The sequence below is a fragment of the Acomys minous genome (genome assembly GCF_964271855.1).
Source record: "Acomys minous genome assembly, chromosome: 9".
In the NCBI taxonomy this organism is placed as follows: Eukaryota; Metazoa; Chordata; class Mammalia; order Rodentia; family Muridae; genus Acomys; species Acomys minous.
Genome location: NC_140490.1, coordinates 60351605 through 60378737, shown reverse-complemented (window position 1 = coordinate 60378737; position 27133 = coordinate 60351605). Strand labels below are relative to the sequence as shown.

Sequence of the window (27133 nt, the reverse complement as noted above, 5' to 3'; positions counted from 1 at the left end):
AATCAGTGACCTAAATATAAAAGCCACAAGCCACTAAAGCGTTGGACGAAAACATAGGAGCAATTTACTGTGGCCTAGGGTTTGACAGCAGGAATTCTTAGCTGTGGCTTGCATACCACATGATGAGAACAGAATTAATCAAGGGGAACTTCAGTGAAAAAAGAAATCTCTGTGCATCAAATCAAAATGTTCACAAATGGAAAGGTGGAGAGACAGAGAGGAGATTGGTGGCAGATAGAGGAAAGAAAATGGGGAGCTGTTTCCTGATGAATACACATAATCTTTGAAAGGGGATGAAGACATGACACAGGCATGTCACTGACTCTTACCCATAAATTGCTGATATTGTTATAAGAATAATTGCAACATATCCAGAAAAGCCACAATAGCAGATACTAGTCAATTAATTAAACATGTCTTTATTTTTTTAATTTCCTTCTATGTGTGTGAGTATAAGCACACCAAGCGCATGTGGGACCCATTAGAAGACAAAAATGACATCAAGGCCATGAAAATGGAGATTAAGAACCTGAGAGCAGTCATGTGGTGGTGGGAAATGTGCCTGGGCCCTGTGTTAGACCTGGAAGCTCTCCTGACTATTGAGCCTTCCCTCAAGCTCCATTATGGTTCCCTTACACAGTGAGATCACTTCTAGTTGACTATTAGTTATTGGCTGTAAGTTGCCCCTACCAGAGGCATAGCATAGGCTATAGGGCACCATTAGGTTTAACCTGGCAAAGAGCACAATGATTGTTGTGATAGAAAGAGCCAAATGCAGGCATCATAAGATCAGGCTGCCAGGAGGAGGTTCCCTCTGCTTGGAACATGGCTTCCCCTTATTTGCACACCCTCTCAGAGTGTTGAAGAGATGCTGAAGAGAACTGTGCCCTATGGAGTAAATGTGCCTTTATGGAGATGAGAATCTGCCACAGAACAAGATGCTGTTGGTTTTGTTGTGCCTGATGAAGAAAAGGAAGGGGTGGTCAGCACAGAACACTGGGCCCAAACAATCTCCAACCACTTCTATGGCGGACCCTGCTGCAGCCTCTGTGCCTTCCTCGTTGACCTCCACCACGCTCTGGTGAAGACACTTGGACACACTTAGACCCCTCTCTGGAGACATTGCTGATAAGTCAGCTCTGCCCTCTTGGAAGACATCCACCATTCCCAACTGTTGAAAAATGGATTTCATGTCATATTTCTCTTGCAGCCTGAATTTTGGAAGGTACACCACAATCTCAGTTTCTGTCATAAAACCAGGTTTGGTCCAGGCTGTTAACTTCTCAAAAGTGAGATTGTTTTCCACCTGAAAAAGCAGAATTAGGAACTTTCAGACTCACAGTTGAGGTCTTACCCAGAGCCACATGGGCACTTCTTCCATCATTTACAGAGGCCATTGCCTGTTCCTATAGCCAGTATGAGGGTCCCATTGTCCTGCTAGCTTGTTTGTGACTTCCTTATGGGCTTGGGTACCAAGGGACTGAGGATCAGAAGACTTGGTTGTCCTCCTCTAAATCACTGAAGAAATATCTCTGATTCTGATGGATTTCTATATGCAGGTGACTATGGTTTAAGTCCTGTCTGATTTCATTTTCTTGAACTAGACTTAGGCATAGCATAGGCTATAGGGTACCATTAGGTTTAACCTGACAAATTAAACACTGAAATAGAAAGGACTCTTGCTGTGAGGCAAACTGAAAGGGAGGTCAACCCAGCGAGGGATTCTATTGCTTTGAGCACTGTTACAGGTTGAATGTAGAAATACACTCAAAGGCTCATAATGAACCCTTGTTCTGAAGCTTGTGGCAAAATTTAGGGAGGCACCTAAAATCTAAAGAGTGAGGTGGTTCTAGCTAAATGAAGGAATTAGTTGCTGGAGGTGTACTTTATGTGTTCATCATCAATCATTTGTCTTTTGTCCTTTATCCACTACCAGAGGGATAGCATAGGCTATAGGGCACCATTAGGTTTAACCTGACAAAGGGCACAATGGTTGTTGTGATTGAAAGAGCCAAATGCAGGCATCATAAGATCAGGCTGCCAGGAGGAAGTTCCCTCATCTTGGAACATGGCTTCTCCTTATTTGCACACCCTCTCAGAGTGTTGAAGAGATGCTAAAGAAAGAACTGTGCCCTATGGAGTAAATGTGCCTTTATGGAGATGAGAACCTGCCACAAAACAGGATGCTGTTGGTTTTGTTGTGCCTGATAAAGAAAAGGAAGGGGTGGTCAGCACAGAACACTGGGCCAGCACAAAGGAGGATACAATCCATGGCGGACCCTGCTGCAGCCTCTGTGCCTTCCTCGTTGACCTCCACCACACTCTTGTGAAGACACTTGGACACACTTAGACCCCTCTCTGGAGACATTGCTGATAAGTCAGCTCTGCCCTCTTGGAAGACATCCACCATTCCCAACTGTTGAAAGATGGATTTCATGTCATAATCCTCTTGCAGTATGAATTTGGGGAGGTACACCTCTATCTCAGGGCTCTTCATAGAACCAGGTTTGGTCCAGGCTGTTAACTTCTCAAAGGTGATATTATTTTCCACCTGACAAAGCAGAATTAGAAACGTTCAGACTCACAATTGAGGTCTTATTGAGAGCCACATAGGCACCTCTTGCTCACAGAACCTCCATTATATTGCAGTGTGTACTATCTATTCAATATCCAGTGTGACGGCCCCACTGTCCTCTTAGATTGTATGTCACTTCCCACATGGACATGGGCACAAAGCAGCTAAGGATAGGTGGATCTGTCTGTCCTCCCCTACACCACTTCTGAAACATCTTTGATTGTGACCGGTTTCCATGTCCAGGTGACTGTGGTTTAGGTGTTGTCTTATTTGATTTTCTTGAATTAGATGTAGTTCAAAGGCAATAAATCATTTGTGATGAAATAAAAATTAAACACTGAAATAGAAAGGACTCTTGCTATGAGGCAAACTGAAAGGGAGGTCAACCCAGAGAGGAATTCTATTGCTTTGAGCACTGTTATGGGTTGAATGTAGAAATACACTCAAAGGCTCATAATGAACCCTGGTTCTGAAGCTTGTGTCAAAATTTAGGGAGGCACCTAAAATCTAAAGAATGAGGTGGTTCTAGCTAAATGAAGGAATTAGTTGCTGGAGGTGTACTTTGTGTGTTCATCATCAATCATTTGTCTTTTGTCCTTTATCCACTTCCTGCAAACTAAGAAGACCATATTCCTTGCCATTTGCACCATGCCAGGTGTCAGATAACTTGAAATGAACTCTCTGAAATTGTTTCAAGTCAGGTCTTTTGTCAGGGTCGAAACACTAGCTAACATGCTAGAGAAGCAATGCCACAGTTAGGGAGCTGGATGCAGAGAACAGGGGAGCTGTTCTGCTTACAAAGACCCCTGCAGTCTTTCATACTCCACTGCCCACCATGGAGAGGATGGCTCCCCCACTGTGGGAAATCCTGCTACAAGAAAGTCCAAAGTGTGACATAATGACCTTCCTGACTCTGCCCTCCCAGCTGCACCCTCCTCTTCCTCTTTGTTAGACAAGTGCAATAACTTTCTGTCTATTTTATGTTCTCAGATATTATATAAAGTAATGACAAGAGTCATGACACAGATTACATTACAGTAAGTGGGTATTTCCCACACACTATCCTGTGTACTACTTGAGTTCTCTTCATTTCGTCCTTTGTGATAACCATTTCTGAAGTTATGTCATTTGGCAGGTGCAGAGAATCCACAAAGGGAGCCCAGGACACAGTTTCAGCCCAAAGCTCAGAGCCCACACATAACTCAAGTCTGGGTCTGTGAGTGCTACCTTCTCTAATAGCAATTGCCAGGGTGACCACATTGAGTTCTGTTCTAATGATAAGTGGTCCCAGGGACACTGGATTTTCTCAAAGACGTTTAGAGTGGTCAATGATACAGACTCTTATTCCTCACCTTGCTGAGGTCCACACCTTCATCTGGGAGCAGGATGAACATGCTCAGCTCCATGCCCTCATAGGGAATCTCCAGTATTTCGGCCTGGACTTCCTCCACATAGGCGAGGTTAAATGTTTTTTCCTGATACATCATCTGCACTGGCCTTTCCTCCTTCTATATGGACAAATACATGACATAAACCATATTATTGAGAGAGTTCCAGGTTTCCAAATGATCTGCAGTTAATTTCAGGGGTTACTGCAATATAAACAATATTGCTGTTCAGATGAGCACTTAGAAAATGTCTGAGAGCTTCTTCCTGGTTTCATTAAATATGAGTATAAGCCAGTATGAGACCATTTCTGTTATGGTTTATCCTGTGTGATGAAACATCGTGTCAAAAAACATCTTTCAGTGCAAAGGGTTTATTTCTTATTCTAACTCTCAGGTCACAATCTGACACTCGGGCCAGTAAGCAGGAACTCAGGCTGAAACCATAGAAAAGCCTAGTTGTTGTCATGTCCCCCATGGCTTTCCTAGCCTGGTTTCTTACATAAGTCAGGACCATATACCCAGTGTTGGGCATCATCCATAGTGTGCTGAGCCCTACTCAAGCAAACGTCAGCCAAGAAAATGCCGAAAAGATCTGCATCTAGAATAATTTTAAGGAGGCAATTTCTCAACTTAGAGTACTTATTATTCTAACTTGTTGCAGATTGACACACAGATGTACACACAGACACTCACTGACAGACAGGAGGACAGCCAGACAGACACACACCACACAAGAGCAAAAACAAAAAATAAAACCCCAAAATTATCAGGAAAGGAGCTAACTACAGAAAGATGATACTTTATCCAGAAAAGGAAGTAGAACATTCAACTGTTAATATTTAAGAGTCCTAGGTTTGGGTTTAAATGATCCACAAAGGCTCATGCTCCAAAACCTTTGTCCCCAGATAATGACTCCTGAGAGAGAACCAAACGTTCAGGAGGTGGAGACTAAGGGAAAGGAAGTTACATATTGGAAAGGATGCTCCCCTGAAGGACATATTGACCTGCAGCCCCTTCCTGTTTCTCTCTTTTGCTTCCTGACCGCTATGAGGTGGGCAAGCCTCCACCATGCATTTCTGCCATGCTGTACTGCACCACCACAACCTGGATTGGACCAACTGACCCAGAAGGAAACTTCAGGATCCATCAGTCTAGATAAACACTTCCTGTTTTAAGTTGACTATCTCAGATAGTTTGTTATTCTGATGGAAAGAAGACTAATACATTACAACTAGAATTTTATCATTTAATATGGTCAAGAATTTTATCTAAAGAAACAGCACAATCAATTATAAATAACAGAAAACAATTTCATAGAGCAGACTGGAATATTTTCATGAATGGGACCACAGGCAGATACTTCCTCTCAGATAACAGCAGCATGGCCACAGAAGCACACGTGCTCAGTAGTTCATGATGGGTCACAGCCTTCTAACCCACCACAGAGCAGAAATCTCAAGAGCACATTCAGGCACAGGACTGGGGTGGAGCTAAACAGCCTCGTAGCCCATCAGAGGGAAGGGAAATCCCAAATTTAATTACTACATGATGGGGACCATATGGACAGATCTCGATGTATGTTTGTAGATGCACTAACAGTGTGAAAACCCATCACAAAGTAGAAAATGCTTTTCAACCCATTATAAGTTGGGGGCCTTCTGCATAGAACCCTGTTTGTCATTCATTGCAATTGGTACAATTCTAATAATCCACCAGAATCATTTAAATATAGAAGTGGTATATTTGGGAAGATTTTAATTACACTCGTTGAAAAAAATTGCAAAATTTTCTTACAGGCCATCCAAAATAAGGATTAAATTCCCCAATAAAAACATATTTTACCAAACTTTTTTAGAGTATTACTAATAAAAAAGGGAATGCAAAGTTTAACATTCATAAATTCAAAAATTCATTAAATTATATTTTATAGAGATTGAACAAACTATTCTAATATCTACTTTAATTCAAATTATACTCTGAATAAGACTGAGATCTTATTCACTCCTTGTCATCATTAGAAAACTCTGAATACTATTTTAAAATGATAAATTGAACAATAGTTTAAATGGTTCTTATTTTAAATTTAAAAAAAATATGAAGGATGTATATGTTTGTGCATTCTCTCTTCTCTGTGTCATGCTCCATAAATGGATTATAATACATTAGCAGCTCAGTTTTCACATTTTCTTGGACTTAAAGGAACATATAGTTTCTACTATGAGGCAGAAACAAAGGTTTCATGATAAATTTTCAGAAGTGCTAAGAGTCATCAAAAGAATACAAAGTCATACAGGCAGTAAATACTATTTATTTCTATATTGACTTCATGAAGTTTAACCCTTCACTCAGAAATATAAGTCTCAGAAGGTTTTCTGTGCTTTCCTGATTTTCTTCTTCCTGGACTCTGATGACTCCCAGCAACCACACAGGATATACAGTCTCTACCACTGATCCATGAGCTGCATAGTCACTATTATCACTTTGTAGGCAGTTTCTTCACTGCATGGACTTTTGGATACTGGTCCTTACCTCGTTTATTTTAAATAGCATTTCCCTGGTGCTTCCTCTCTCAAACGCTTGATGCCACTTTCCTTTGAAATATAAGGCGTTGACAAGAATCAGCCTGGTCTCTGGATCAACTGAGTCACCTGACAACAGTTCTGGAATTTTTCCTTTTAAGAAAGCAAAGACTTCATTCAGGTTCCTTAATACACGTGTGAGACATAAACCGATAGGACATCTGCGCAGATCCAAACATGATGTTATGAAATTTGCTGAATGTGGGCAAACACGTTAAAAAGTAAATCAAAACAAAATTCCAATGTCCATGTTTGACTAGAGGTCATGAACCCAAGGTGAGAGACTTGTAAGTCCCTTAAGAAAGCAGGTTTGGTGAGATCTGATTCTCACATGAACTCTGGTGCCCCTTTTCTGACCATGTCCCCTGGATGGGGAGGCCTGGTGGCACTCAGAGGAAGGATAGTAAGTTACCAAGAAGAGACTCGATAATCTTAGAGCATACATAGGGGGTGGAAGTCTCCTTCAATCACAGACATAGGGGAGGGGAGAAGGGGGGAAGTGGGAGGGAGGGAAAAATGGGAGGAAACAGGGGAAGGGCTAACAATCAAGATGTAATATGAATAAATTAATAAAAAAATGGTAAAAAAAACAAATTTCATAATGTCATTTTTAACAGCTGAGTAATACTCCATTGTGCAAATACTATATTTTCTTTATGCAATCTTCAGGTGAGGGACATCTAGGATTTGGAATAAATATAAATGATCTAAGTCCAAAAAAAAAAAAAAGAAAGAAAGCAGATTTGGGAAAAGCAGAAAAAAAAACAACGCCTAGATGGAGAAGAAAACAAGCAGGAAATGTGGAAGAGGTGAGAAGTGAAGAGGGTCACCCACTAGAGTGGCGGCCGCTACTGGTTCTCATCTGGATAGTTGTGGAATGAGCTAAGAGACATGTCTGGCCGGTCTGTGAGGTCATTTCCCAGAAGAAGTAAGTAATGGAGAGGAATCGCCTCAGACTGGGCAACACCTTGTGCTGATTGATCCAAAGGTAAGAGAGAAGCAACAGTGCTTTGGTCTGCCTGCCTCAGATGTTGTTGCTGAGTGCACTGTCCAAGCACTGCCCCTGCCAATTTTACCTGACAATTGATCTGTCCCTCATGAGGTCGAAGACTAGTGGCTCTGCAGAATCCTCTAGGCCTTGCATGCCAGACTAAGACTGCTGAGGTGTCCACTGCATAGACTGAGCAGCTCCCAGATTCTAAGCCCCTCAACATGAGGATGGTCAACAGCTGAGTGCTCAGCTTATACTGTGTCCATCTATTAAAACTCATCTATAATATATATTCATTCTGTTCCTCCAGAGAACTTGATCTCCCACATGTCAGAGACTCAAAGGCAGAAAGCAGTTCATGGAAGAGGTCTTCCTATTCTGCACTCTGGCGTGCTGTCCATCCCTGGAAGATGTAATGCAGGTAAGGACGTAGATTCCCTTCCTCCCTGTTAACAGCCATCCTTTCCCTGATGAAGACAGACCTTGCTAACTCACAATATCAAGTGTGCCCAAGGGTAAGACTCCAAAAGGAATTGGAAAAATAATTGATGAATGAAAGAAACTTTTTCTTTCAGTACTGACTTTGAACAGAAATAGGAATATACCTAGTGATCAGAAGGCATCTGAATGGTTTAAATATCAGGCAATGATCTCAGTGATCTCAAAGTCCAAGGCAGCAAGATGTCATCTCTGACATAAAAACAAGTAAGGTTCAACTCCAAAGGGGAGGCTCTTTAGGTCGGTGTAACTGACATCCCTGACAGAGTGTCTTCATTGGAGATCCAGTCTAGGTTCATGAAACAGAAGTAACAGCCCTGAAGCAGGATATGTGGAGGTAGAGACAGAAGTCCTCTTCAGAGCTAAGTGGACTGAAGAGATACAGGATGGAGGAAGAAACAGATATAGGCAGGTAGTCGGGGAGGTCTACCCAGGGGTCTCCATCTCAGAGATGGCAGAGTCACACGGCCTGTGAACACTGCAGGACACCTGTGTCCTCTACGGAAACTGTTTGACTTGAAATCAGGCCCATGAGTTCTCAGGATATTGCATCTGGCCCTTTGTCCTACAGAAATGAGCCAGAAACTCTGTCTTTAAAATCTCAGTGTCTGGGTAGAACCTTTATGAGATCACTGAGCTCTAAATTCTATCAGGTGGACTAGTTAGTCTGCATCACTTTGACTCTGTGAAATAACAGCGAGATTATTCTGTGGTGTGAAGAAGTAAAAATTAATAGAATGAGGAGGGGAGGAAGGTGAGGGGCAGTGATGGCAAGGACAAGACTGTGGGGTGTGAGTAACTTGAGATTCTGACCTTCAGTCTGTTTGGAGACCCACGTGTTTATGTGTTTCCTGGACTCCTCTGCAGCTGTGGCAAAGGAGAGCTGCTCCATCTGTGAGTGATAGAACTGAAGACAGGACTCCTTAAAGGCCTTTGGAGAGAAAAATGTTCAGGAAGGTAAATTGCAAAATAAAATTTCAGCAATCTTTGCAACAGTCTGAATATTATAGCATTAAGAAAAAATAAAACAAAATGAGTGTAGATAACACTTTAAGCAACAAACAGCTTCAAGAACTCGGCCTTTGACAGTGGGAATAAACCAACATGAATAAATAAAAGTTACAAGTAATCAATGTTGAAACATTTCAAGGTGTCATTATAGAATTGTGATCTTTGGGGATGCTATATAGGTAAGTCTCGTTATGTAGCCAAGGCTGGCCTAGAACTCATGATCCTTCCGTCTCAGTCCTCTCAATGCAGATGTTATAGATGTATACCCTCAAACTGGCTGAAACTTAATCCTTACATTTCTCAAGTTCTCTAGGGTCCTTCTCCTGGGATCTACAGCAACAAATATTTGAATACAATTGTTTCACTCTACTGGTACAAGGTACTTACTGGGAGCAATTCAAAAGTGCTCTCTGCAAAGAGCCTGTTGGCCATTCTAAGCGCATACTTTCTGTCTGGCTTGTTCAGGTTACTGAGAAGCAACTGGAAGCCCTGGTGAATGTCTTTTTCTGCGTTTAAACCAAGTGTCTGTGAAGAAAAACAATGAAACATTATAAGCTCAGTGAAGAATATTTTTGTTGCAAATTTATAGGTAAAGACAGTAAAGACCCTGAGGATCTGAGTTGGATTCCAACTAAGCTCATAAAAAGATGGACCCTCTGTGTGCCTGTAATCTGATTTTTGAATGGACTGACAAGAGGAAAGCACCCAGCATTAACTCCTGCCTTCCTCATAAAAAGGCACACAAGAGTGTGTGCGAACACGCAGGCACACATGCATGCAGGTATGCAGATGCACACATACACATACAATTTATGTAGGTTATACCATAAAGACTAATTATGCAGAAGCCTCTTCTAAGAATTTGTCTTCTTGTTCTCATGGTCTGCATTTGGAAATGATTAGGATGAGCAGGTATGCCTGAGAGGGTCTTCATGAGAAAAAAATTCTGGCAATCCACAGAGCAACAGTGACACCTGGCCACCAGGGGACAGTATGCTGAGGGTTTTTTTTCCTCAGGCAAATTCCTCCTTTCTGCCCTGAAACCCCGACTCCCACTCCCTGCCCAGATGTTAGAGACCCATTCCTAATGCCCTGGAATGTTCTCAGGACGCTTGTTAAAAGTAACCCACCTAATGTCCATTCAGGATGTGGACTAGCTACACACATTGTAGCCCCATCAACACCTTAGCTGACACAAAGAAGGTTGGACTAAATTCAGAGCAGGAATTATCCTTCCTTGCCCATGAATGGTAACAAAATATGTTGCTCTAAAAGTAAGATAGGGCTCAGCAACTTGTGTTTTAAATAATTGCACCATCTTCTTGGTTTTTACATTGCTGTACCTGAGACTGAACCTAAGTTATAACCATAACACCCTCCCTCTCTCTTTTAAAAATCTTTTATCATTGAAAATAATTGTCCCAGGTTAATCATGGGCTTGGGATGCTCCTGTCTCAGTCACCTTAGCAGCTGCAATTAAAGACCTGTTCCAGCAGGGCTAGCATGAGAGTACTATGCCTCATTGTGACATGAAATCTGGACATTGTTTTGAGAATACCGCCCAAGTTATGATGCAGGAAATCTCATTGCCAGGAAAAAAGTGTTAGTGGAGGAGACTCTGTCTTCCTTCCTCTTCAGCTCCTGCTTCATGAACCAGTGTGTGCATATTCCTACTGTGCCTTCTCAGAAGCTATAATTCACCCAAAATAGGTGTAGGGGTGACACGTAACTTACCTGAGATATCTGGGCTGCAGTCTCTCCCTTTGCCCCCAAGAGGACCATAGCTAGAGCAGAGGAGATGCTCACAGGAGAAAAACATACATTTTTGGAAGGGTCATGTTGACAGAGCATCTTCAACAGTTGGATGGCAAAGGTGCCATTGGCTTCACTCACAGTGTTCATGATGTCTGTAGGCAAAGGAGAAATGGTACTCAACACAGAGCATATGGTTTACTGATCTGACTAAAGGAAATCTGGGACTCTAGTTCTGCTTCTCATTTCAAAGCTTATAAATATTTTTAATTAGATTTCAAAAATTCATTCAAGGTCCCAGTCCTTCCACTTTTAAGGTTATCAGCTACGTGTGGTCATGGCAACAGTCCTAACTAGCTTCAGTCTCATCTGCGCAGGTAGAAGGAAAGATCATCAGGAAACCCACACACAGGACACAGCTGAGGGGCGTGCTCTAGTCTCCTTCCATACACAGCAGCTCCTCTCTTCTGACGATGGTTGACTGTTGGATAAAGAGAATAATGGAGGGAAGAGGAGTCAAGGAAGCAAACAGCCATGACCTCCAGGTCCTGTGGGCTGGCTGCATCAACTCTGCATGCCTGACTCTGCCTGGGAAGAATGCTCCTGAGCTATCCATAAAGCGTTAGACAGTGTCCTCCACCTTTGCCAGCTGCTAAGACTCTGAGATGCTGGATGAGACCCAGACACAGGCTGGTGTTATCCACTGTGCTGTGCAGCAGGCAGCATTCCCCTGCAGTGGCTGCTCAGGGGCCTTGAATCATCCAAAGGAAGCCAGGCTGCTTTTCCCTTGAGCATGTCTCACCTCCCAGAGGAATGGACAGCTTGTCCCAGGCTAAGTGACTGCTCCTGTCACCTTAACCCAGTTCTGAGTCACTGTGCATCCCATGACTGCGCTCTCGCTGTCAGATGACATTTGACACTCCAAGTGTGTTCCAGAGTTCTTCCTACTGTGCTAAGATGCAGATGAATTAGCCCAGAAAGCTTCAGATCACACCATCACATTCTTCTTCCCATTTTCACAAAGAGGGACACAGCCTCCTGAAGTGTACCTAGATCCTTTGATCTTCCATTTAAATCCCCCTCCTAGGATCTTGAGGAAAGTCTGGGCTGACTTATGTAAATGACTTACATTCTGGTTGGTCCTCTCAGCTGAGCAGCTTCCTGCCCCTACATTCCTGCCCATTCTTTTGTCACTTTCAGGTTCCATGTGAATACTTGAAAACCTGTTCTTTCATCTTAGAATGCCATTACCTCCTCTCTGTCTCTGAGTTCCAATTCCTCAGCCTTCCCACCTTCCCTGGGACAGGCCAGCCTCAGGGCCTCTGCTGTCCTCCCCTAGTGCAGCTGCCCCACCCAGGTCTGCTCTCCACTCCTAAGTGTCATCCTTTCTCTTAACAGTTGTTGTCTCCCCCATTCTTTCTGCTCTGGAGCTCTGTGAAGGCAAGGGAGATGCCTGGCACCCTAATTCTAAGTCCCTGGGATCCTGCTGAAGTAAGGGGGCTTTCTGTCAGTAAGGAGTGAGTTACTTTGTAAGTGGGAATGAGCAATGGCCAAATTTGGCTTAGACACTGCAGATTTTTAAGGGCCCCAGACGTATGAGAGATATTTATTATTTTTGCAAGATCTGAGAGGAGAGGGCAGATGGCCGTCAAATCCCCTAGATGGTGGTGCCTGAGAGGATGCAGAAAAGATGATGCCAGTGGAAAAATCCCCCTTCACCCTGCAGCACCAAGGCCTCCCTGAGGAGGAGCCAACACAGCTCTAGGCACCAGCCCTAAGACCAACCAGGCTGCTATGGCCAGCTGGGGTGTCTAGAGGAGTCTCCTTTTAAATAGCCATCAGACACCACCTCCCAGCTTTCTCTTTTCCTAACTGCAGTCCTGTACCTTCCTCCTTGACTCAGCCTGTGAGTAGTAAACCTGACCTCTGTGTGTCCCCAAAGCCCCAGCCTGAGATAGGAACACTTACCTTCTAAGTTCAATGCTTCTTCACGCAGCATTGGCCGACTGGATGCCTCCAGGAGCTCAGTGGTGCTGCTGAGGAGACTTCCCTGCTCCTTTATCCATTCACTGCAGGGCAGGACTTCTTGTTTAGGGCCCCCGGTTAGGGGCGGGGAGATAGCTGCCTCAGGCTCTGGCCTCTGCCGAAAGAAACTGGGTGGAGGTTGGGCAAAAACTTAACAGAAAGTGAAACTAACAGGAGCTTTTCTAGGCCCTCTGAGGGGGTGGGGAGTGAGGGGAAAAACCTCACACCGTTTACAGGACTACTTGCTCAGTTCTCCTGGAGAATGTCAAGGTTTGCTTTTGCTGTTCCTGAGAGCTCACTCAATGTCAAACTGTCTGTGGATTTCACTCTACTTGCTCTCCATTGTGGCTAATGGATGGCCTCTTTTCACCAACCTCTTCCTCCCTGGAGCTTTGCTGTGGTGCACTTTGTCTTCTCCAGGGTGCTCACCTTGTTCCTCTTGGCCCTAATGTTTCCATAAAAGGATGGTCACACCAGTGTCTTCTAACCTCTGACCCAGCAGGAAGTCACAGCAGATGCAGAAATATAGTTCAGGTTGTGTCTTTCTTTCTCATCTTGCCTGAGGAAAGGTTTGGCTTGCTTACGTGCAGCATCCGCTTCCTTAGTCACAGTCTGTTCTCCACCAGCAGAAGGAAATGTCAACCTCGTGTCCCTTTAGGTTTCTCTATTTCCTCTGCACTGACCAACAACTGGTTCAACCATCTCCTGTCTTAACTTATATTCTTTGGGCCGCTTTTCACTTTGGTCCCACATCACTGAAACAACTGGCCCACCATTTTCTTCCTCTCTGTTCTTGTGTCCTCTGACACAGAAACTCCTTTCTGCTCTGCTTTTCCTTCTTCCTCACCCTGCTCACCTCAGCCTCTTCCCTGTTATCCTCTTCCTACAAAAGGCCACGTGATTTTCTTTTCTTGGTTGAAATGTTCTGGCCTTGTCTGGCCCCGACCCCAATAGCCCCAGTCAGTTTTCTATCTGTAGTGCGTTTGAATATGGAAAATATCTGCTTTTTAGGACAGTACCCAACCTTAGAGCACAGATCTCATAGCAATACTCTTCTCTATAGACTTTATCATCCTTAAGAAAGTTACTGTCATCATCTTCATTGTACTTCCTGCTTGATGGCATCTTTTCCTCATCCCTCTCCTGCCTGGAGAATTTTGTGGAATCAAAACTTACAGTATTTTTGCTGCTTGGGCCTTAAAACCCTCAAGATTACAGCAACTGCCCCTCATGCCCAAGCTCTCATTTTTGCTTTTCATAGAGAAATGTGGTTTTATTGGTGCCTCACATAGGTATTATACTCTTGTAAGATAAAAGTACGGGTTAGAAGACTAGTAGACATCCCTTCTGCTGTTAATAGGATGTCCTTGGAGAGTCCTATGAAGCTGTGGTCTACATCTGGGAAAGGAGAAGGACCATGCATGCTTAGGCTGTCCATAAGATTGCTGATTTACCATTCTTCTTTGAAACCGTATTGCATAGGTTGGTATTGCGTGCACATCACCAACCTTTACAAACAGGGTGAACTGGGATGGCAGGAGCCTTCATCAGACTCAGGGGTGCAGGGCTTCCTTCTTACCTTTCTGGAGTCTCCTTAACATATTTGGTCTTTCTTTGCTACCTCAAGGCAGTATTTGTCAGACTTCTGCCTTTTTGCCTGACTAAAGGTATAAGAATACTATTATCATCTAGAATACATTTTTTCAGTTGGTCAGCATTAGCTTGTTCCTGTATTTTTATCTACTGTTAATTTTCCCATGAACATTTATGTACAGACATTTGTACTCTTGAATTACTTTGGGGATGGCCTGAGGAATTTCTGGGTCATATGACAACTCTACATTTGACATTTTTGAAGAACTACCTAATGAGTTTGAATATCTCCCACCAGCAAGTTATGCATTTCAGTTTCTCCTTGTGTGTGGTTTATGTCTTCTTATATTAACCAATGGGTGTGATGCAGTTACTCATTATGGTGTTGGGTTTTCCCCCTGAATAGTAGTGATGTCAGTTGTAAACTTCTTCTTTACAAGAATGCCTACTGGCCTACTGATAATCTGTTTCTACTTTGATTGGGGGGGGGAATATCATCATCATCATCATCATCATCACCATCATCACCATTATTATATTGCCATTGAATTGTATGATACCAGAGTTTTAACTCTCTGTTCCAGTTAACTTCATATCTATGGTAAATTCTAAATCTTCCCAAGAATGAAGACCCTTACAACCTATGCACATGTCAAGTGACTCTGTTGTCTCTGTGTGACGTGACTAATGAAAAAATCCTACTAGTCATCATGTCTTGGCCTATCTCTCCCTAGAACCTGTGTGGCTTCTATTAATAACACTTCCTTTTGGGTCTTCATAGCTCCCACATGAGTTTCTTTAATCAAAATTAATCATCAGAGACTTGATTTGATTCCACGTGATTACTGACATGAGAGTAAGATAAGCAGATGTCCTGAGTGAGAAAGAGGTAAGCAATCTAGGGCTGACCCTACCTATCATTGTCCCAGTATTGTCTGACTCTACTCTGTCCTACAAGCTGGTCACACAAGTTGGGAATCTCTTTCTTGGAGTCAGTTTTTCTCTGGAATCCTAGTTTCCACCAACATGGTGTTTCTGGGGAAATGAAAATTCATTGGGGAACAATGTTTAAATAGTTGTTATACAAAATGAAGAACAAATGTCTCTTTAGAATATCCTCCTCTGTCAGACAGGCCAGTTACAGTTCTCCATTTAGTTCTAACACCCCAACCTTAGGATGTCACAGGTGTCTGTCTGAAAAAAATGTCATAAAAAAGAATACAAGTGGGAACAAAGATAAGAACGTACCCAGTGGGAATTCAAGATGGCAGCGAGTGGGGTGGACTTTGTTTAGAATCCAGAGTAATTGAGTCAGGGATTTGGACTATTTTCTCAGCCAGGAACACAAAGCTTCCTGCTCCACCATAGCAGGAGAACTTCACTGTTCAACAGAAAGAAAATATGGAAAACCTGTGCATCCCTGAACTTGCGGAAAGCATGGAACCCCTGGAGAGCAACCACCGGGACAGCAGCCGCTCAAGCAGGTAGCTGGGAATGCAGGGAGGGTCCCGCCTGTAGAGGTGATTGACATGATGTCCAGAAGATCTGGACAATACTATGTCTAGTGGGAACAGAGAGCTTGTTTCTGGGCCCACCTGTCCACAGAGAGACCCAGATCCCTCCCAGAGAGCATGAACTCCCTGGAGAGCAGCCGCCACTCAAGAAGGTAGTTGAGGACATAGGCAAGGTCCTCCCTGCAGAGGTGATTGCATCGGTGTCCGGAAGATCTGGACAATACTAGGTCCGGGGGAACAGAGAGCCTGTTTCTGGGTCCACCAGTCCATAAAGAGACCCAGAGCCCACACAGGGGACCAGGCAGCTGTGGATACACCCTCCAGCTGCAGCGCTAAAACTGTGCTCTCAGCTTGTCTGTTCTGTTCCACAAATTTAAAGGAAGGGTGCACACTTTCCAACAGCTGGACAGGTTTCCACCAGTGATAACCAGGAGCTTTGTACCTGGGACTGAACTGTGGGCAGTGTAACTCTAGGCTGGAGCTGCTAGCCCAGGAAAATGGGTGGTTCTGATCTCAGAATGACTAGCAAGTTCTGAGAAAGCCTCAGGGGCTGGAGACCATGGGAGTGTGAGCACAACCAAAACCCAGAGCCAAGGGAGTTTGCATCAATTGCACCTCCTGTCTTCCTCTCTGACCACATGTGGGCTTGCCAGCCCAGGGGGCATGGAGAGCATACATCAGGCCTGCCAGTCCTCAGAAAGACCCACAGCCCACAAAGTCCCAGGCAGCTGCATACAAACCTCCATCCACAGCTTTAAAGCTTCCCACCACCTAGGGTGCATGCCTGTGTGCATACTATACCTCCTCACCCTCTGTCTCCCTCTCTGGCTGCTCTGTGGACCTGTTGGCCCAGGTGGAATAGAGAGCGTGTATCAGGGTCCCAACATTAGAGACAGCAAGATGACTAGAGGTCAGCACAAAACCACAAACAACAAAAACCAAAAAAAAAAAATATGGCATCTCTAGACTCCAGCTATCTCAATGAAATCAACCCTGAGAACTCAAACACAACTGAAACACAAGAAAATGACCTCCAATCCATGGTAATGAAGATGATAATGGAGGAAACGATTAAGATCTGAAAACAAATGTAGGAAGATGCAGCCAAACAGATTGAAGACATTAAAGAGGTCTATAAAAAGGCACTGGAAAAAAATCCAGGAAAAGACAAACAACCAGATGAAGAAAATCAATAAAACAGTCTAAAATCTGAAGGCCCATAGAAAGTCACTGGAAGAAACTCGAGAAAACACAAACAACCAGATGAAGGAAATTGATAAAACGGTTCAAGATCTGAAGATGAAAATGGAAATGATAAAAACAAAGACAGAAGAAAGACGAGAGCAAGAGAACTGAGAGAAGCATGCAAGTTATACAGACCTAAGGTTCTCTAACAGAATTCAAGAGATCGAGGAACGAATCTCAGCAGTAGAAGATACTATGGTGGAACTTGAAACAGCCATTAAGAAAATGCTAAATCTGAAAATTTCCTGACACAAAACATCTAAGAAATAAAGGACCTCATGAAAAGACGAAATCTGAGGATAATAGGAATTGAGGAAAGAGAAGACACCTGGCTCCAAGGACAATAAAATATCTTCAACAAAATCATAGAAGAAAATTCCCCCAATTTAAGCAAGGAGGGGCAGATAAACGTACAAGAGGCTTATAGAACACCAAATAGAATTGACCAGAGAAGAAAATCCTCCCACCATATAATAATCAAAACACAAAATATACAGCATAAATAAAAAATATTAAAAGCGACAAGGAAAAGGGCCAATTAATATTTAATGGCAAACCTATCAGAATTATACCCGACTTCTCAGGAGATACACAAACACATATTACATACATATATTTACATATATATATAGTACAAACAAACCCATACACACATATGTACAAACATACTACATACAAATATGTACAAATATATATAACAAACAAACTCCCACATACATATATACACAAACACACAGTACATAAATATATATGTACATATATAATACAAACACACACATATATACACAAACAAACACACACTACATTTATATGTGTGTGTATAGAGTGTGTATTTGTATTTGTCTGTATTGAAATAATGTTTCACTAAGTAGCTCCTGTTAACTCAGAATTTACTTTGTAGACCAGACTGGCCCTGAGCTCACAGAGATATGCATCCTTCCGCTCCCCGCCTGAGTACTAGAATCAAAGCCTTTTAAATTTCTGTATGACAAAGTGGCTAAATTTATATTTGTGTACTGCATGTCACTATAAGTCAGGGAAACTGTGAGAATGAAAGAGAAAGGTCATGGCTCAGAATTAGTCCTGATACAAGTGGAATAAAAACATGAGAAATGCTTTGATCATCCAGGGAGGGAAGGTCACAGTTGAGGGATTCAGAACAAGGTCTGCCGGCATGAGCACTGCCTATCCTCCTGAACTGTGTTGACTGCCTGTCCAGCATTAGCTCCAGTCGTCAGACCCATCACTCCCTCTACTTAGCTGTAAGGAAGCAGCTTTCACTTACCTCGTTTCCCTCTCCAGCTTGGGACCGTATGTTAGCACTGGCATTACAGAGCACCATTTTCCAGGAAATTCTGTCCCATGACCATGAGGAAGAAAGCACATGAACAAAAAGGAGCAAGTTTTCCTTCAGTCAAATGGCCTGGGTGCTCCCACATCAATCACTAGCTTAGAAAATGTCCACAAGCTTGCCCACAGACATATCTAGTGGGAATGTTGTGTCAGGTTTACACAAATCTAGCCAGCCTACCATGCATAAGATAGTGAAGTTGGACACACCACTTAGAAACCAGAGTGTGTAACACCTATTCTACATGGAATGGAGAAGTTTTGGAACAAAGCATAGATTTTAGGTTTGGTCCCTGAGGCAGCATTTCAGCCAGTGCCATCTTTTTGTGCTGTTTAGCTGCCTGTTGTGATCGTCTACCTGATTTCTGTCTCACCAGCACACAGCCTCCTGCACATCAGCTCTACTGGCCTCTCTTAATTCTTTTCAATAGCAAAGGCCGATCTCATAACTTGGTTTTTATGCCAAGACCGCTTAATGTCCAAAAGAAAGCAGAGAACCTGTGTTCTGTGCTGTGCTGTGCTGGAGGCAAGTCCTACCAGCAACCATGGTTGACAAAGGAGTCAGGGATCTTATAAAGCCACACTGTGTGCTGGATGAGACCCCACTATTTTGCCTTTTGTCTATTTTTTTTAAATTTAATCATCTCCACAAAGACATCTCCAAATGTAACCTCATTTTGAGGTACCAAGAATTTGGACTTCAATATGTGAATATGGAGGGACAAAACTGAGCTCATGGTGATTCAAATACATGCTAATGTCTCATAAATATGGGGACCCCAGCTTGCCCCTCCATTCAGAATTCAGAATGCTGCAATTAGAAAAGACACCACTGGCCCAAGGGGTTGTACATTTTCCTTGCAATTCATCTAGTTATGTCATTATTTGTATGGATTCATAGTTGTGTACAGAGTAAGGCAGCCTTTAACAACTTGCACCAAATATATTTTATTCTTCAATCTAATGATCTCCCAACTGATCTGCTTCAGCATTTTATTCCCTTTAAACATGTGTAAGGGGACATGTGCTTGGGGAGGTGAGCACATAATGCATCTACTGATTCCAGGGGAAAAAATATCATCCATGTCCTGTTCTGTCATTTTCTTGAGGCGGGTTATCTCACTGAACCTGGAGCTAGGCTGACAGTCAGCAAGCCCCAATGATTCTCCTGTCTCCACTCTCAGACACTACAGGATTTATGGGTATGTGTGTGGTCAGACCCTGTCTTTTTATGTTGAAGTTTGTTGGTTCAACTCAACAAAAGCTCTTACCTACTGAACAGTCTACCTAAGACTTTTACTATTTTTTTGTCCTTAGACAGAGTGACCTAACTTCCTTCAGGAGGCTGTATGCCTTAAAGGATCCTCCACCTCATGTGGGAGCACCAGCAGGTGTCTGTGGCCCCAGTGATTCAGTAAGAACATCCCTCAAGTGAGGAGTTCAAAGTTCAGGCACCCAAGGAACACAAAGAGGCTAAATAACAAGGCGCTCAAATCACTGGTGCCATGGCTGTGCACCACCACAAGCAACTTATGTGGCGTTTTAACATATCTGAGTTATGTGCTCTTAACAAACTGATGGCAAACCACTCTACACCATGACTTTTGTTATTCTTACATTCCAAGGGACTACAGAGAAGTCCTTGGAGTTTGCTTTAATACCCAGCACTGCATTTTTGAGGTCAGAATGTCATAATAATGATTCTAAAGCAGCAAACAGCTAATGTTGTGGCTGACACTGGAAGAAGGGTCTTAGAAAATGCTAATTAATACAGTATGATGTTAAGCCAGTTGGGGCAATTTCACACTTAGTTCTAGCTTTTGGGGGCTCTGAGGGAGAAGGATCACTGGTGCCCAGGAGGCCAAAACCATCCCTAAAATAGAAAAAGACAATAACATAAATATGTGGGCTGTCTTCCACAGTTTACTGGAAATTCCTTTCATTCCAAATATTATAACTAATGATAGAAGTGGGATCTGGCCAAGGGTTAACAAAATAAATTATTAATATGAGAATAACAGCTTCTCTTGTCTCCTACACGCCCACAAAAATAATACACGAGAGACACAAACCCCATTCAAAAATGAAGTAATAATTAAAAGAATATGGATTAGATTATTTATCAGTCCGTTCTATGTCTTCTTCCACTGTGTTATTCTTAGGATGTTACAGCATCTATGGAAATATTTCCCTCTCTGGCTGATTTTCAAGGGTCTTTCCATATGGTGGACAAACTGAGCTCAAAGAGAAAATGTTTTTCTGAGATTTCCCACTATTGTCCAGAGGATCAGGAATCTGGACTCATTACAGTATCTTAGAGTGTCTTTTTCCAACAATCATAACTTCAGGATCAGAACAATGGAACCGTGCTGTTAGCCTCAGGGTCAGGCAAGCACACAACACAGTCACAGTGATAGCACAGCTCAGGCCTCACCCAGCCACACTTCCTGTGAACCTTCAAGTTCACTAAAACTACCGCTTCTGAGTAGCAGTCTTATCTGTGACCTTGTCATTGTGTTTCTGGATTCCTCTGTATCTTCATTAAAGGGCAGTGCCATTGTAAGAGCTTTTAAGGCTGAGATCAAACATCATGACTAAAAGCATCCATGTGAGAGAGAGGGGTTTACCTCAGCTTATGACTCCCAGGTCACACTCCATCAGGGAGAGCAGTCAGGGCAAGAACTCAAGGCAGGAACCTAGAAGCAGGAGCTGAGGCCAAAGCCATGGAGGTGTGCTGCTTTCTGGTTGCTCCCCAAATGCTGCTCAGCCTGCTTTTTTCTACCATCGAGGTCCTTTGCATAAGGTGTGGTACCACTCACACTGGGCTGTGACCTCCTATATCAATCATTACAAACAATCAATCAAACAAACAAACAAGCAGCAACAACAAAGTACTGTGGACTTTCCTACTGACAATCTAATAGAGGGGATTTTTTTTTCAGTTGAGGTTCCTGTTTCTGGGTTATTCTAGCTTGTGTCAAATTGAAAAAACAACAACAGAAGCCAAAAACCAAAGCAGGGCAGACAGCCTGCCAACCACAATCATCTCCAATAGGATTTTAGGCATAGGCTTAAATGCAGCAGCACTGATGACAAGGATGTGTCTAAGTCTCCTGGAATAACTCTAAGAGTCTAGGGACTCAGAAAGCCAGGGTCTCCAAGTGAGCTCATGAATCTTACAAGCACATGTGTGTATTGTTTGGCGAGATTTATTTCAGCCTTGAATATCAAATCCTGAAAGGGATTTTCTGTACTAAGGAATTTTATATTTATATATCAAGGTAACTAGATATTCAAAATTAAAGCTTCAGTTGCCCAAACAGAATTTTATTTGTAAAAACTGGTCCGTCCAAAGTATGGGTTAATAGTCAGAGCAAAGGAATATGCTAGAACCAATAAGAAGGGCTAAGAAGAAGAAGAAGAAACAAACAAAACAAAACCAAAAACAACAGTGTAGAAGAAATTGATGAATAAAGCAGTCAACAGCAGCGATGATTCAGATAATGACTGAATACAAGGGGCTGCAACCAGCCCACCCACCAGAACTGGTCCAGAGAGACAGTCACTGAGGTTCTGCTAGGTGAGGCAGTGAGTCAAAGGGAAGAGCAGGTTTGGGTACAGATGATGGACATACTGCAACTGATACTGGGAGAAGGAGATGGAGAGACAGAGGGGGAGGAAGCTAAAATAAACTCAAAACTATAATACAAATGTATAACAAGGTATTATTTAAGGCAGAATAGTGGTACCACAGTCACACTCTTCTGCAACCCCTTTTTCCCCTTTAACAATAAATAACAGTACTTATATGAATCAAGTTCCCCCCTATTAAAGGCTTAGTACACAGTGCTTCCTACAGCTACTTGATCTTCCTCTTGATCCTTTTCTGGCTTCCAGGAACTAAGCATTTTCCTGCATGCCACCTTCCCTGCCCTGATATGTCTTGCTGTCAGAGGCTCAGTGAAGCTTACAGTGAAACCTCCAACATCAGGCCAGGTAAGCAGGACCACTTTATAAGTAACTGGTGGAGGGTTTTGCTGCAGGAATGCAGAGCTGACTTACACTGTGAAGTTAAGAGGATAAGCCTGCCTCAGATCCTAGAGTAGCAACTTTTTCATAAAATCATGATTAGGGCCCATTGTTTGGTTCAGAGTCTACATTCACAAACATGACTTAGAGCACCTACTGCTTTCTAGTTCTTTCTCCCTGGTGTAGCAAGTATGTTTATTAAGGGGATGAAACTAAATAAAACCTGTACCTTCACACATTCTAACTGACTTAAAACTCACTCATTTTTGAGGTCACACAGTTAGACAAAACTTTAGTACTCTCTCAATAGCTCTTCTGTGGAGATCACATCAGCCATGTGAGTTTCAGAGACATGGTCTCCTGATTTGTTGAAGACACTGCCTCTTCCTTGCCCATTCAGATACCTAACGGGTGACTGGAATGGGATTCAAAGCCTTGGTCTTCACATTGTGTCTGAAACCTTTGCTGCCTTAACCTTTGAGTTAGAGACTTCTGCACAGCTCTGCACACAGAAGTGTTAAACATCCTAGGAATGTTTTTTCCCCTGAAATTGTGAAACAAGGTTAAAGACCTAGATTTGCCTCATCTCTCATGCTTCAAGGCTAATGATAACAATCGTTTGTCTGACAGGAAATGACAGGCCATGAGTGGACCGTAAGAGGGTTCTGGAAAGGCCTCTCCTATTCCCAAAAAAAGTATAATTGTTCCTCTCCTTTCTTCACCTGCCTTTTCCCCTTTCTGATCTTTTTGTTGTTGTTGTTTCCCAAGAGCTAGGGTTTTAAGGCGGGCATGGTGCCGCATGTCTTTAATCCCAGCATTCTGGTGGTAGAGGCAGGCAGATCTCTGTGAGTCTGAGGCCAGCCTGGTCTACAAAGTGAGTACAGGACAGGCTGTTACACAGAGGCACACCGTCTCAACAAACTGAGAAGGGGTGTGTGTGTGTGTGTGTGTGTGTGTGTGTGTGTGTGTGTGTGTGTGTGTGTGTAATTCCTTCATTAGGTTGCAAGTATTTACAGTGTTTTTATGTTTTGGTTATTAATGAAGGATGTATATTCTCAGTTCTCTTTAATACATACCTAAAATGTAACTACTGGCATCTTAGAGTTAATATAGCTGTGAGGAAACACCACCAAAGCAACTTGGAAAAGAAAGGGTTTATTCAGCCTATGCTTCCACATCATCACCTGAAGTCAGAATAGGAAGGAACTCAAACAGGGCAGGAACCTGAAGGCAGGAGCTGATGCAGAGGCCATGGAGGGATAGTGCTTACTGGCTTGCTCAGCCTGCTTTCTTTTCCTGACCACCAGATCAGGGATAGCACTTCCCATAATCGGCTGGGCCCCACCCCATTGTTCACTAATTTAGAAAATACCTTATAGCTAGATCTTATGGAGGTATTTTAGGTTCTCTCCTTTCAGATAACTCTAGCTTGTGTCAAATTAAAATAAAACTAGCCAGCACCGCTGAGAACTAAGGCAATTCCATATTTAACTTATTTGGGACCTCTTAGATCTGTTTCTAAGGACAGTGTACCATTTCACAAGCTCACGGTGACATCCTAACACATATTATTACTTGTCTTCCCCTACTCCCCAAGCCATCTTATTTTTAAATTAGCATACAATGTATTTGATAATATCATAGTGCATACAACCCATTAGGTAGCATTATGTTCTTTTTAGCAAAGTATGGTTTAGTAGATTCATTGCCTTCTTGTCTCCTTCACTTCTCTGAGTCCTTCTCCTTGCAACTTCCCCTCCTCCCCCTCTGTGTCCTTCATGTGTTCACATTACAAGTGTCCTTAAGGTCTTTCCTTCTCAGGAACTCTTTTTGTTTTTCCCTTTATCTCTTTTCTATTTATTTTTTAAGGATTTACCCACATTTACACACATACACATTTACATATCAAGCTAAGATCAACCTGTAAGAAGGACTATGATTGTTTTTCTGAGACTGGAACACATGGCTTACTGCAGCACTCTTGTGATCTATCCATCTTTTTTGGCAATATTAATTTGTTTTTATAACAGAGTAAACTTCAGTTGTGCACATTTATCATAACTGGGTAGCTTGAACGGGCATGGACCCCATAATTTCATTCATTGGAATGCTTGGCTTCCAGTCAATGGAACACTTAGGGAAGGATTGGGGGCTGGCTTGTTGAAGTAGATGTAACCTCCTTGCAAGAGGTGTATCACTTGGGTTGAACTTTAAGAGGCCCAGTCACTCTCTTTTCCTGCCCGCTGCTTGTGTATCAGATGTGAGCTCTCACCTACTTCAGCGTCGTGTCAGCCTGCTTGCTGCCATGCTTCTCACCCTGACAATCACCTCCGAATCTGTAAGTAAGCCCCGACTTAATGTGGTTCTTATCACAGCAATAGAACAGTTATTAAGACAGATGTTGATACCAGGGACTGGGATATTGCTGTGACAGGACTTGCTGTTAATGCTTGGCTAATGCTCTGGAGAGGGTCCAGGGTAGTTTCTCTGGTCTTGGATGCGGATGCCCTTCCAGTTCACTTTATCTCTTGGGTGGCCAGAGCTGATGGCTCAGGCAACCGATCAGGACTAAAAGAAGAAAAAGGAAGGAAGGGAGGAAAGAACCCAAGGTTTCTTTTCTAGGGACTAGCTGTACTGCGGCCGAGGAGGAGAATTTAAACTGACCACATTTTTTTCTATAGCTGAGGCTGTAAAAGCGGCTTCTGGCTAGAAACTGCACAGGAGTCATAAAAGGAGGCTCTTTGATCTGTGCATAGGCCTCTTACAGCTGGTGTAAACTTAGGCTTATTAGCTGTAGAAGGCTGATGGCCCTGAGTCTGCTAACTTATTTGCAAATCTACAGAGAAATAAGAATAAGAGAGACAGAAAATAAACCACTTACGCATATACATTCTAGAGAAGAGGATCAGGAGAAAAGGTGGATGAAGTCAGGCATCTTAACTTCAACTGAAGTTAAGCTGCTCAATTTTCTCTCCCCAATTTTCTCCTCACCACGTTTACTGTAGACCATACTTATACTTCTGAGAAAAGGGAATTACCTCATAGACAAAAGAGTACAATTAATCACAAAAACAGATGAATTCTAAAATATAACAGGTTACATGTTTTAAAGCTAAACATTTCTTATCTATGTATCCATTACATAAGCTCATGGTGAGTTCAGAATGACGAAGGTTGGCAGGGTCTAAGGTTAATAGGGTTTGAAACTTACAAGAGTATACAACTTATCAATTAGGACAGACCTGGCTATACATTATCCAGCTATCTCTTAGTTCGTTATGAGCTCAGGACAATAATTTTGTCTGTCTTTCATTCTAAGAAACAGAGTAAATTCAGACATCTCTAGGTAACTTCATTCCACATAGGTTCACATGGAGTTTAAACAAATCTGGCTATATTTATGGTGAAATACCAGGATTCATGGTGCCATCTGCAGTGGAGGCTTATCTGAAGCCACAAATCTGCTGGTAGGCTATCCTGGTGAGGCATCTGGAGGTCCACAAAGGTATTTATTGCAGCCATAAACTAACTTTAACTTTTAAAACTATTTGAGCCAAATCAGGAATTCCATAATCAGGGATTAATTCATCTGAATAGCAAACAGTACATCTTCAATAAGATCCTCTAGGAAGTTTGCTCAATCAGAGCTGGTCAGTACCCAGAAAATAACAGTTCACACCAATGCCAGATGTATTTACTTTTGGTTTTACAAAACAGGGTTTCTTTGTGTAACCTTGGCTATCCTAGACTCACTTTATAGACTGGGCTGGCCATGAATATAGTCCTGGCTGCCCTGGACTCACTTTGTAGACCAAGCTGGCCTTAGACTCACAGTGATTCACCTGCCTCTGCCTCCCTGGGTGCTGGGATTAAAGGAATGCGCCACCATGTTCGGCTCTAATGCCAGATTTTAGAGAGATGCAGCAAAGCATAATTGACAGGGTAGTCAGAAGTTGGAGGTAATTCTGGGGTACATCACAAGACAGACCTTGCAAATATTGGATCATCTCCAGAGATCTCTCATGCCTCCTGGACTCCCTCCAATCAATGGCTCCTGACAGCACGTCAGAAACTGGAAGCAATTTGGGGGTACATCATGGAATAAGACACTGCAAACACCAGATCACCTCCTAGACAGCCCACATGCTTAGTGAGCTCCCTTAACAGGGCGGCTCTTGGCAACTTGCCACACTGTTTGTTAGAAAAATATGGAAGTCCTTAGGACTTTAGACTAAAAAGGTGTTAGAATGCTTTGTATGGGGCTTAATGAGTCATCCTGGTAGGAATAGGGAAGACAGTGTTGCTGAGGACAATTTGGACTATGGATGCTCAGGTCAAGAGGCTTCAGATGGAATTGAGATCAGACCATCAAAGTGGCCTGAAGATCATTCTTATGATTTGGTGGGGGTGGGGGTAGGGGTGAGAGAATGCAGAGAGATGCTTTTGCCCTTGTCCTAAGAATCTGCCAGAGACTAAATTGAAGAGTTTTGAGTTAATGTCATTGGCAGAGGAGCCAATGTGTTGGTTGTATCACATGGTTATTAGTGATCACTCTTATGCAGATCTCCAGTGAAAAGGAACAA

At 42.8% G+C, this 27133-nt stretch overlaps 1 protein-coding gene across 3 annotated transcripts in view; it reads right to left on the bottom strand.

The window, feature by feature from the left end:
* SERPINB9 (serpin family B member 9) overlaps positions 1-12888 on the bottom strand; it is a 29548-nt gene extending 16660 nt beyond the window's left edge. The window contains exons 1-7 of one of the 3 annotated variants that reach the window (XM_084796425.1): positions 12763-12818; positions 10777-10949; positions 9430-9567; positions 8845-8962; positions 6493-6635; positions 3928-4083; positions 404-1306 (exon numbers count right to left, since the gene is read on the bottom strand). In XM_084796425.1, the coding sequence (XP_084652551.1) occupies positions 908-1306; positions 3928-4083; positions 6493-6635; positions 8845-8962; positions 9430-9567; positions 10777-10949; positions 12763-12793 (1158 nt within the window). In that variant the 5' untranslated portion in view covers positions 12794-12818 and the 3' untranslated portion in view covers positions 404-907. Of the gene's footprint in view, positions 1-403; positions 1307-1932; positions 2552-3927; positions 4084-6492; positions 6636-8844; positions 8963-9429; positions 9568-10776; positions 10950-12762 lie in introns of those variants that run through there. The other 2 variants (XM_084796422.1, XM_084796423.1) reach the window with 2 other exon arrangements.
* Between the last annotated feature and the right edge of the window lie 14245 nt (positions 12889-27133).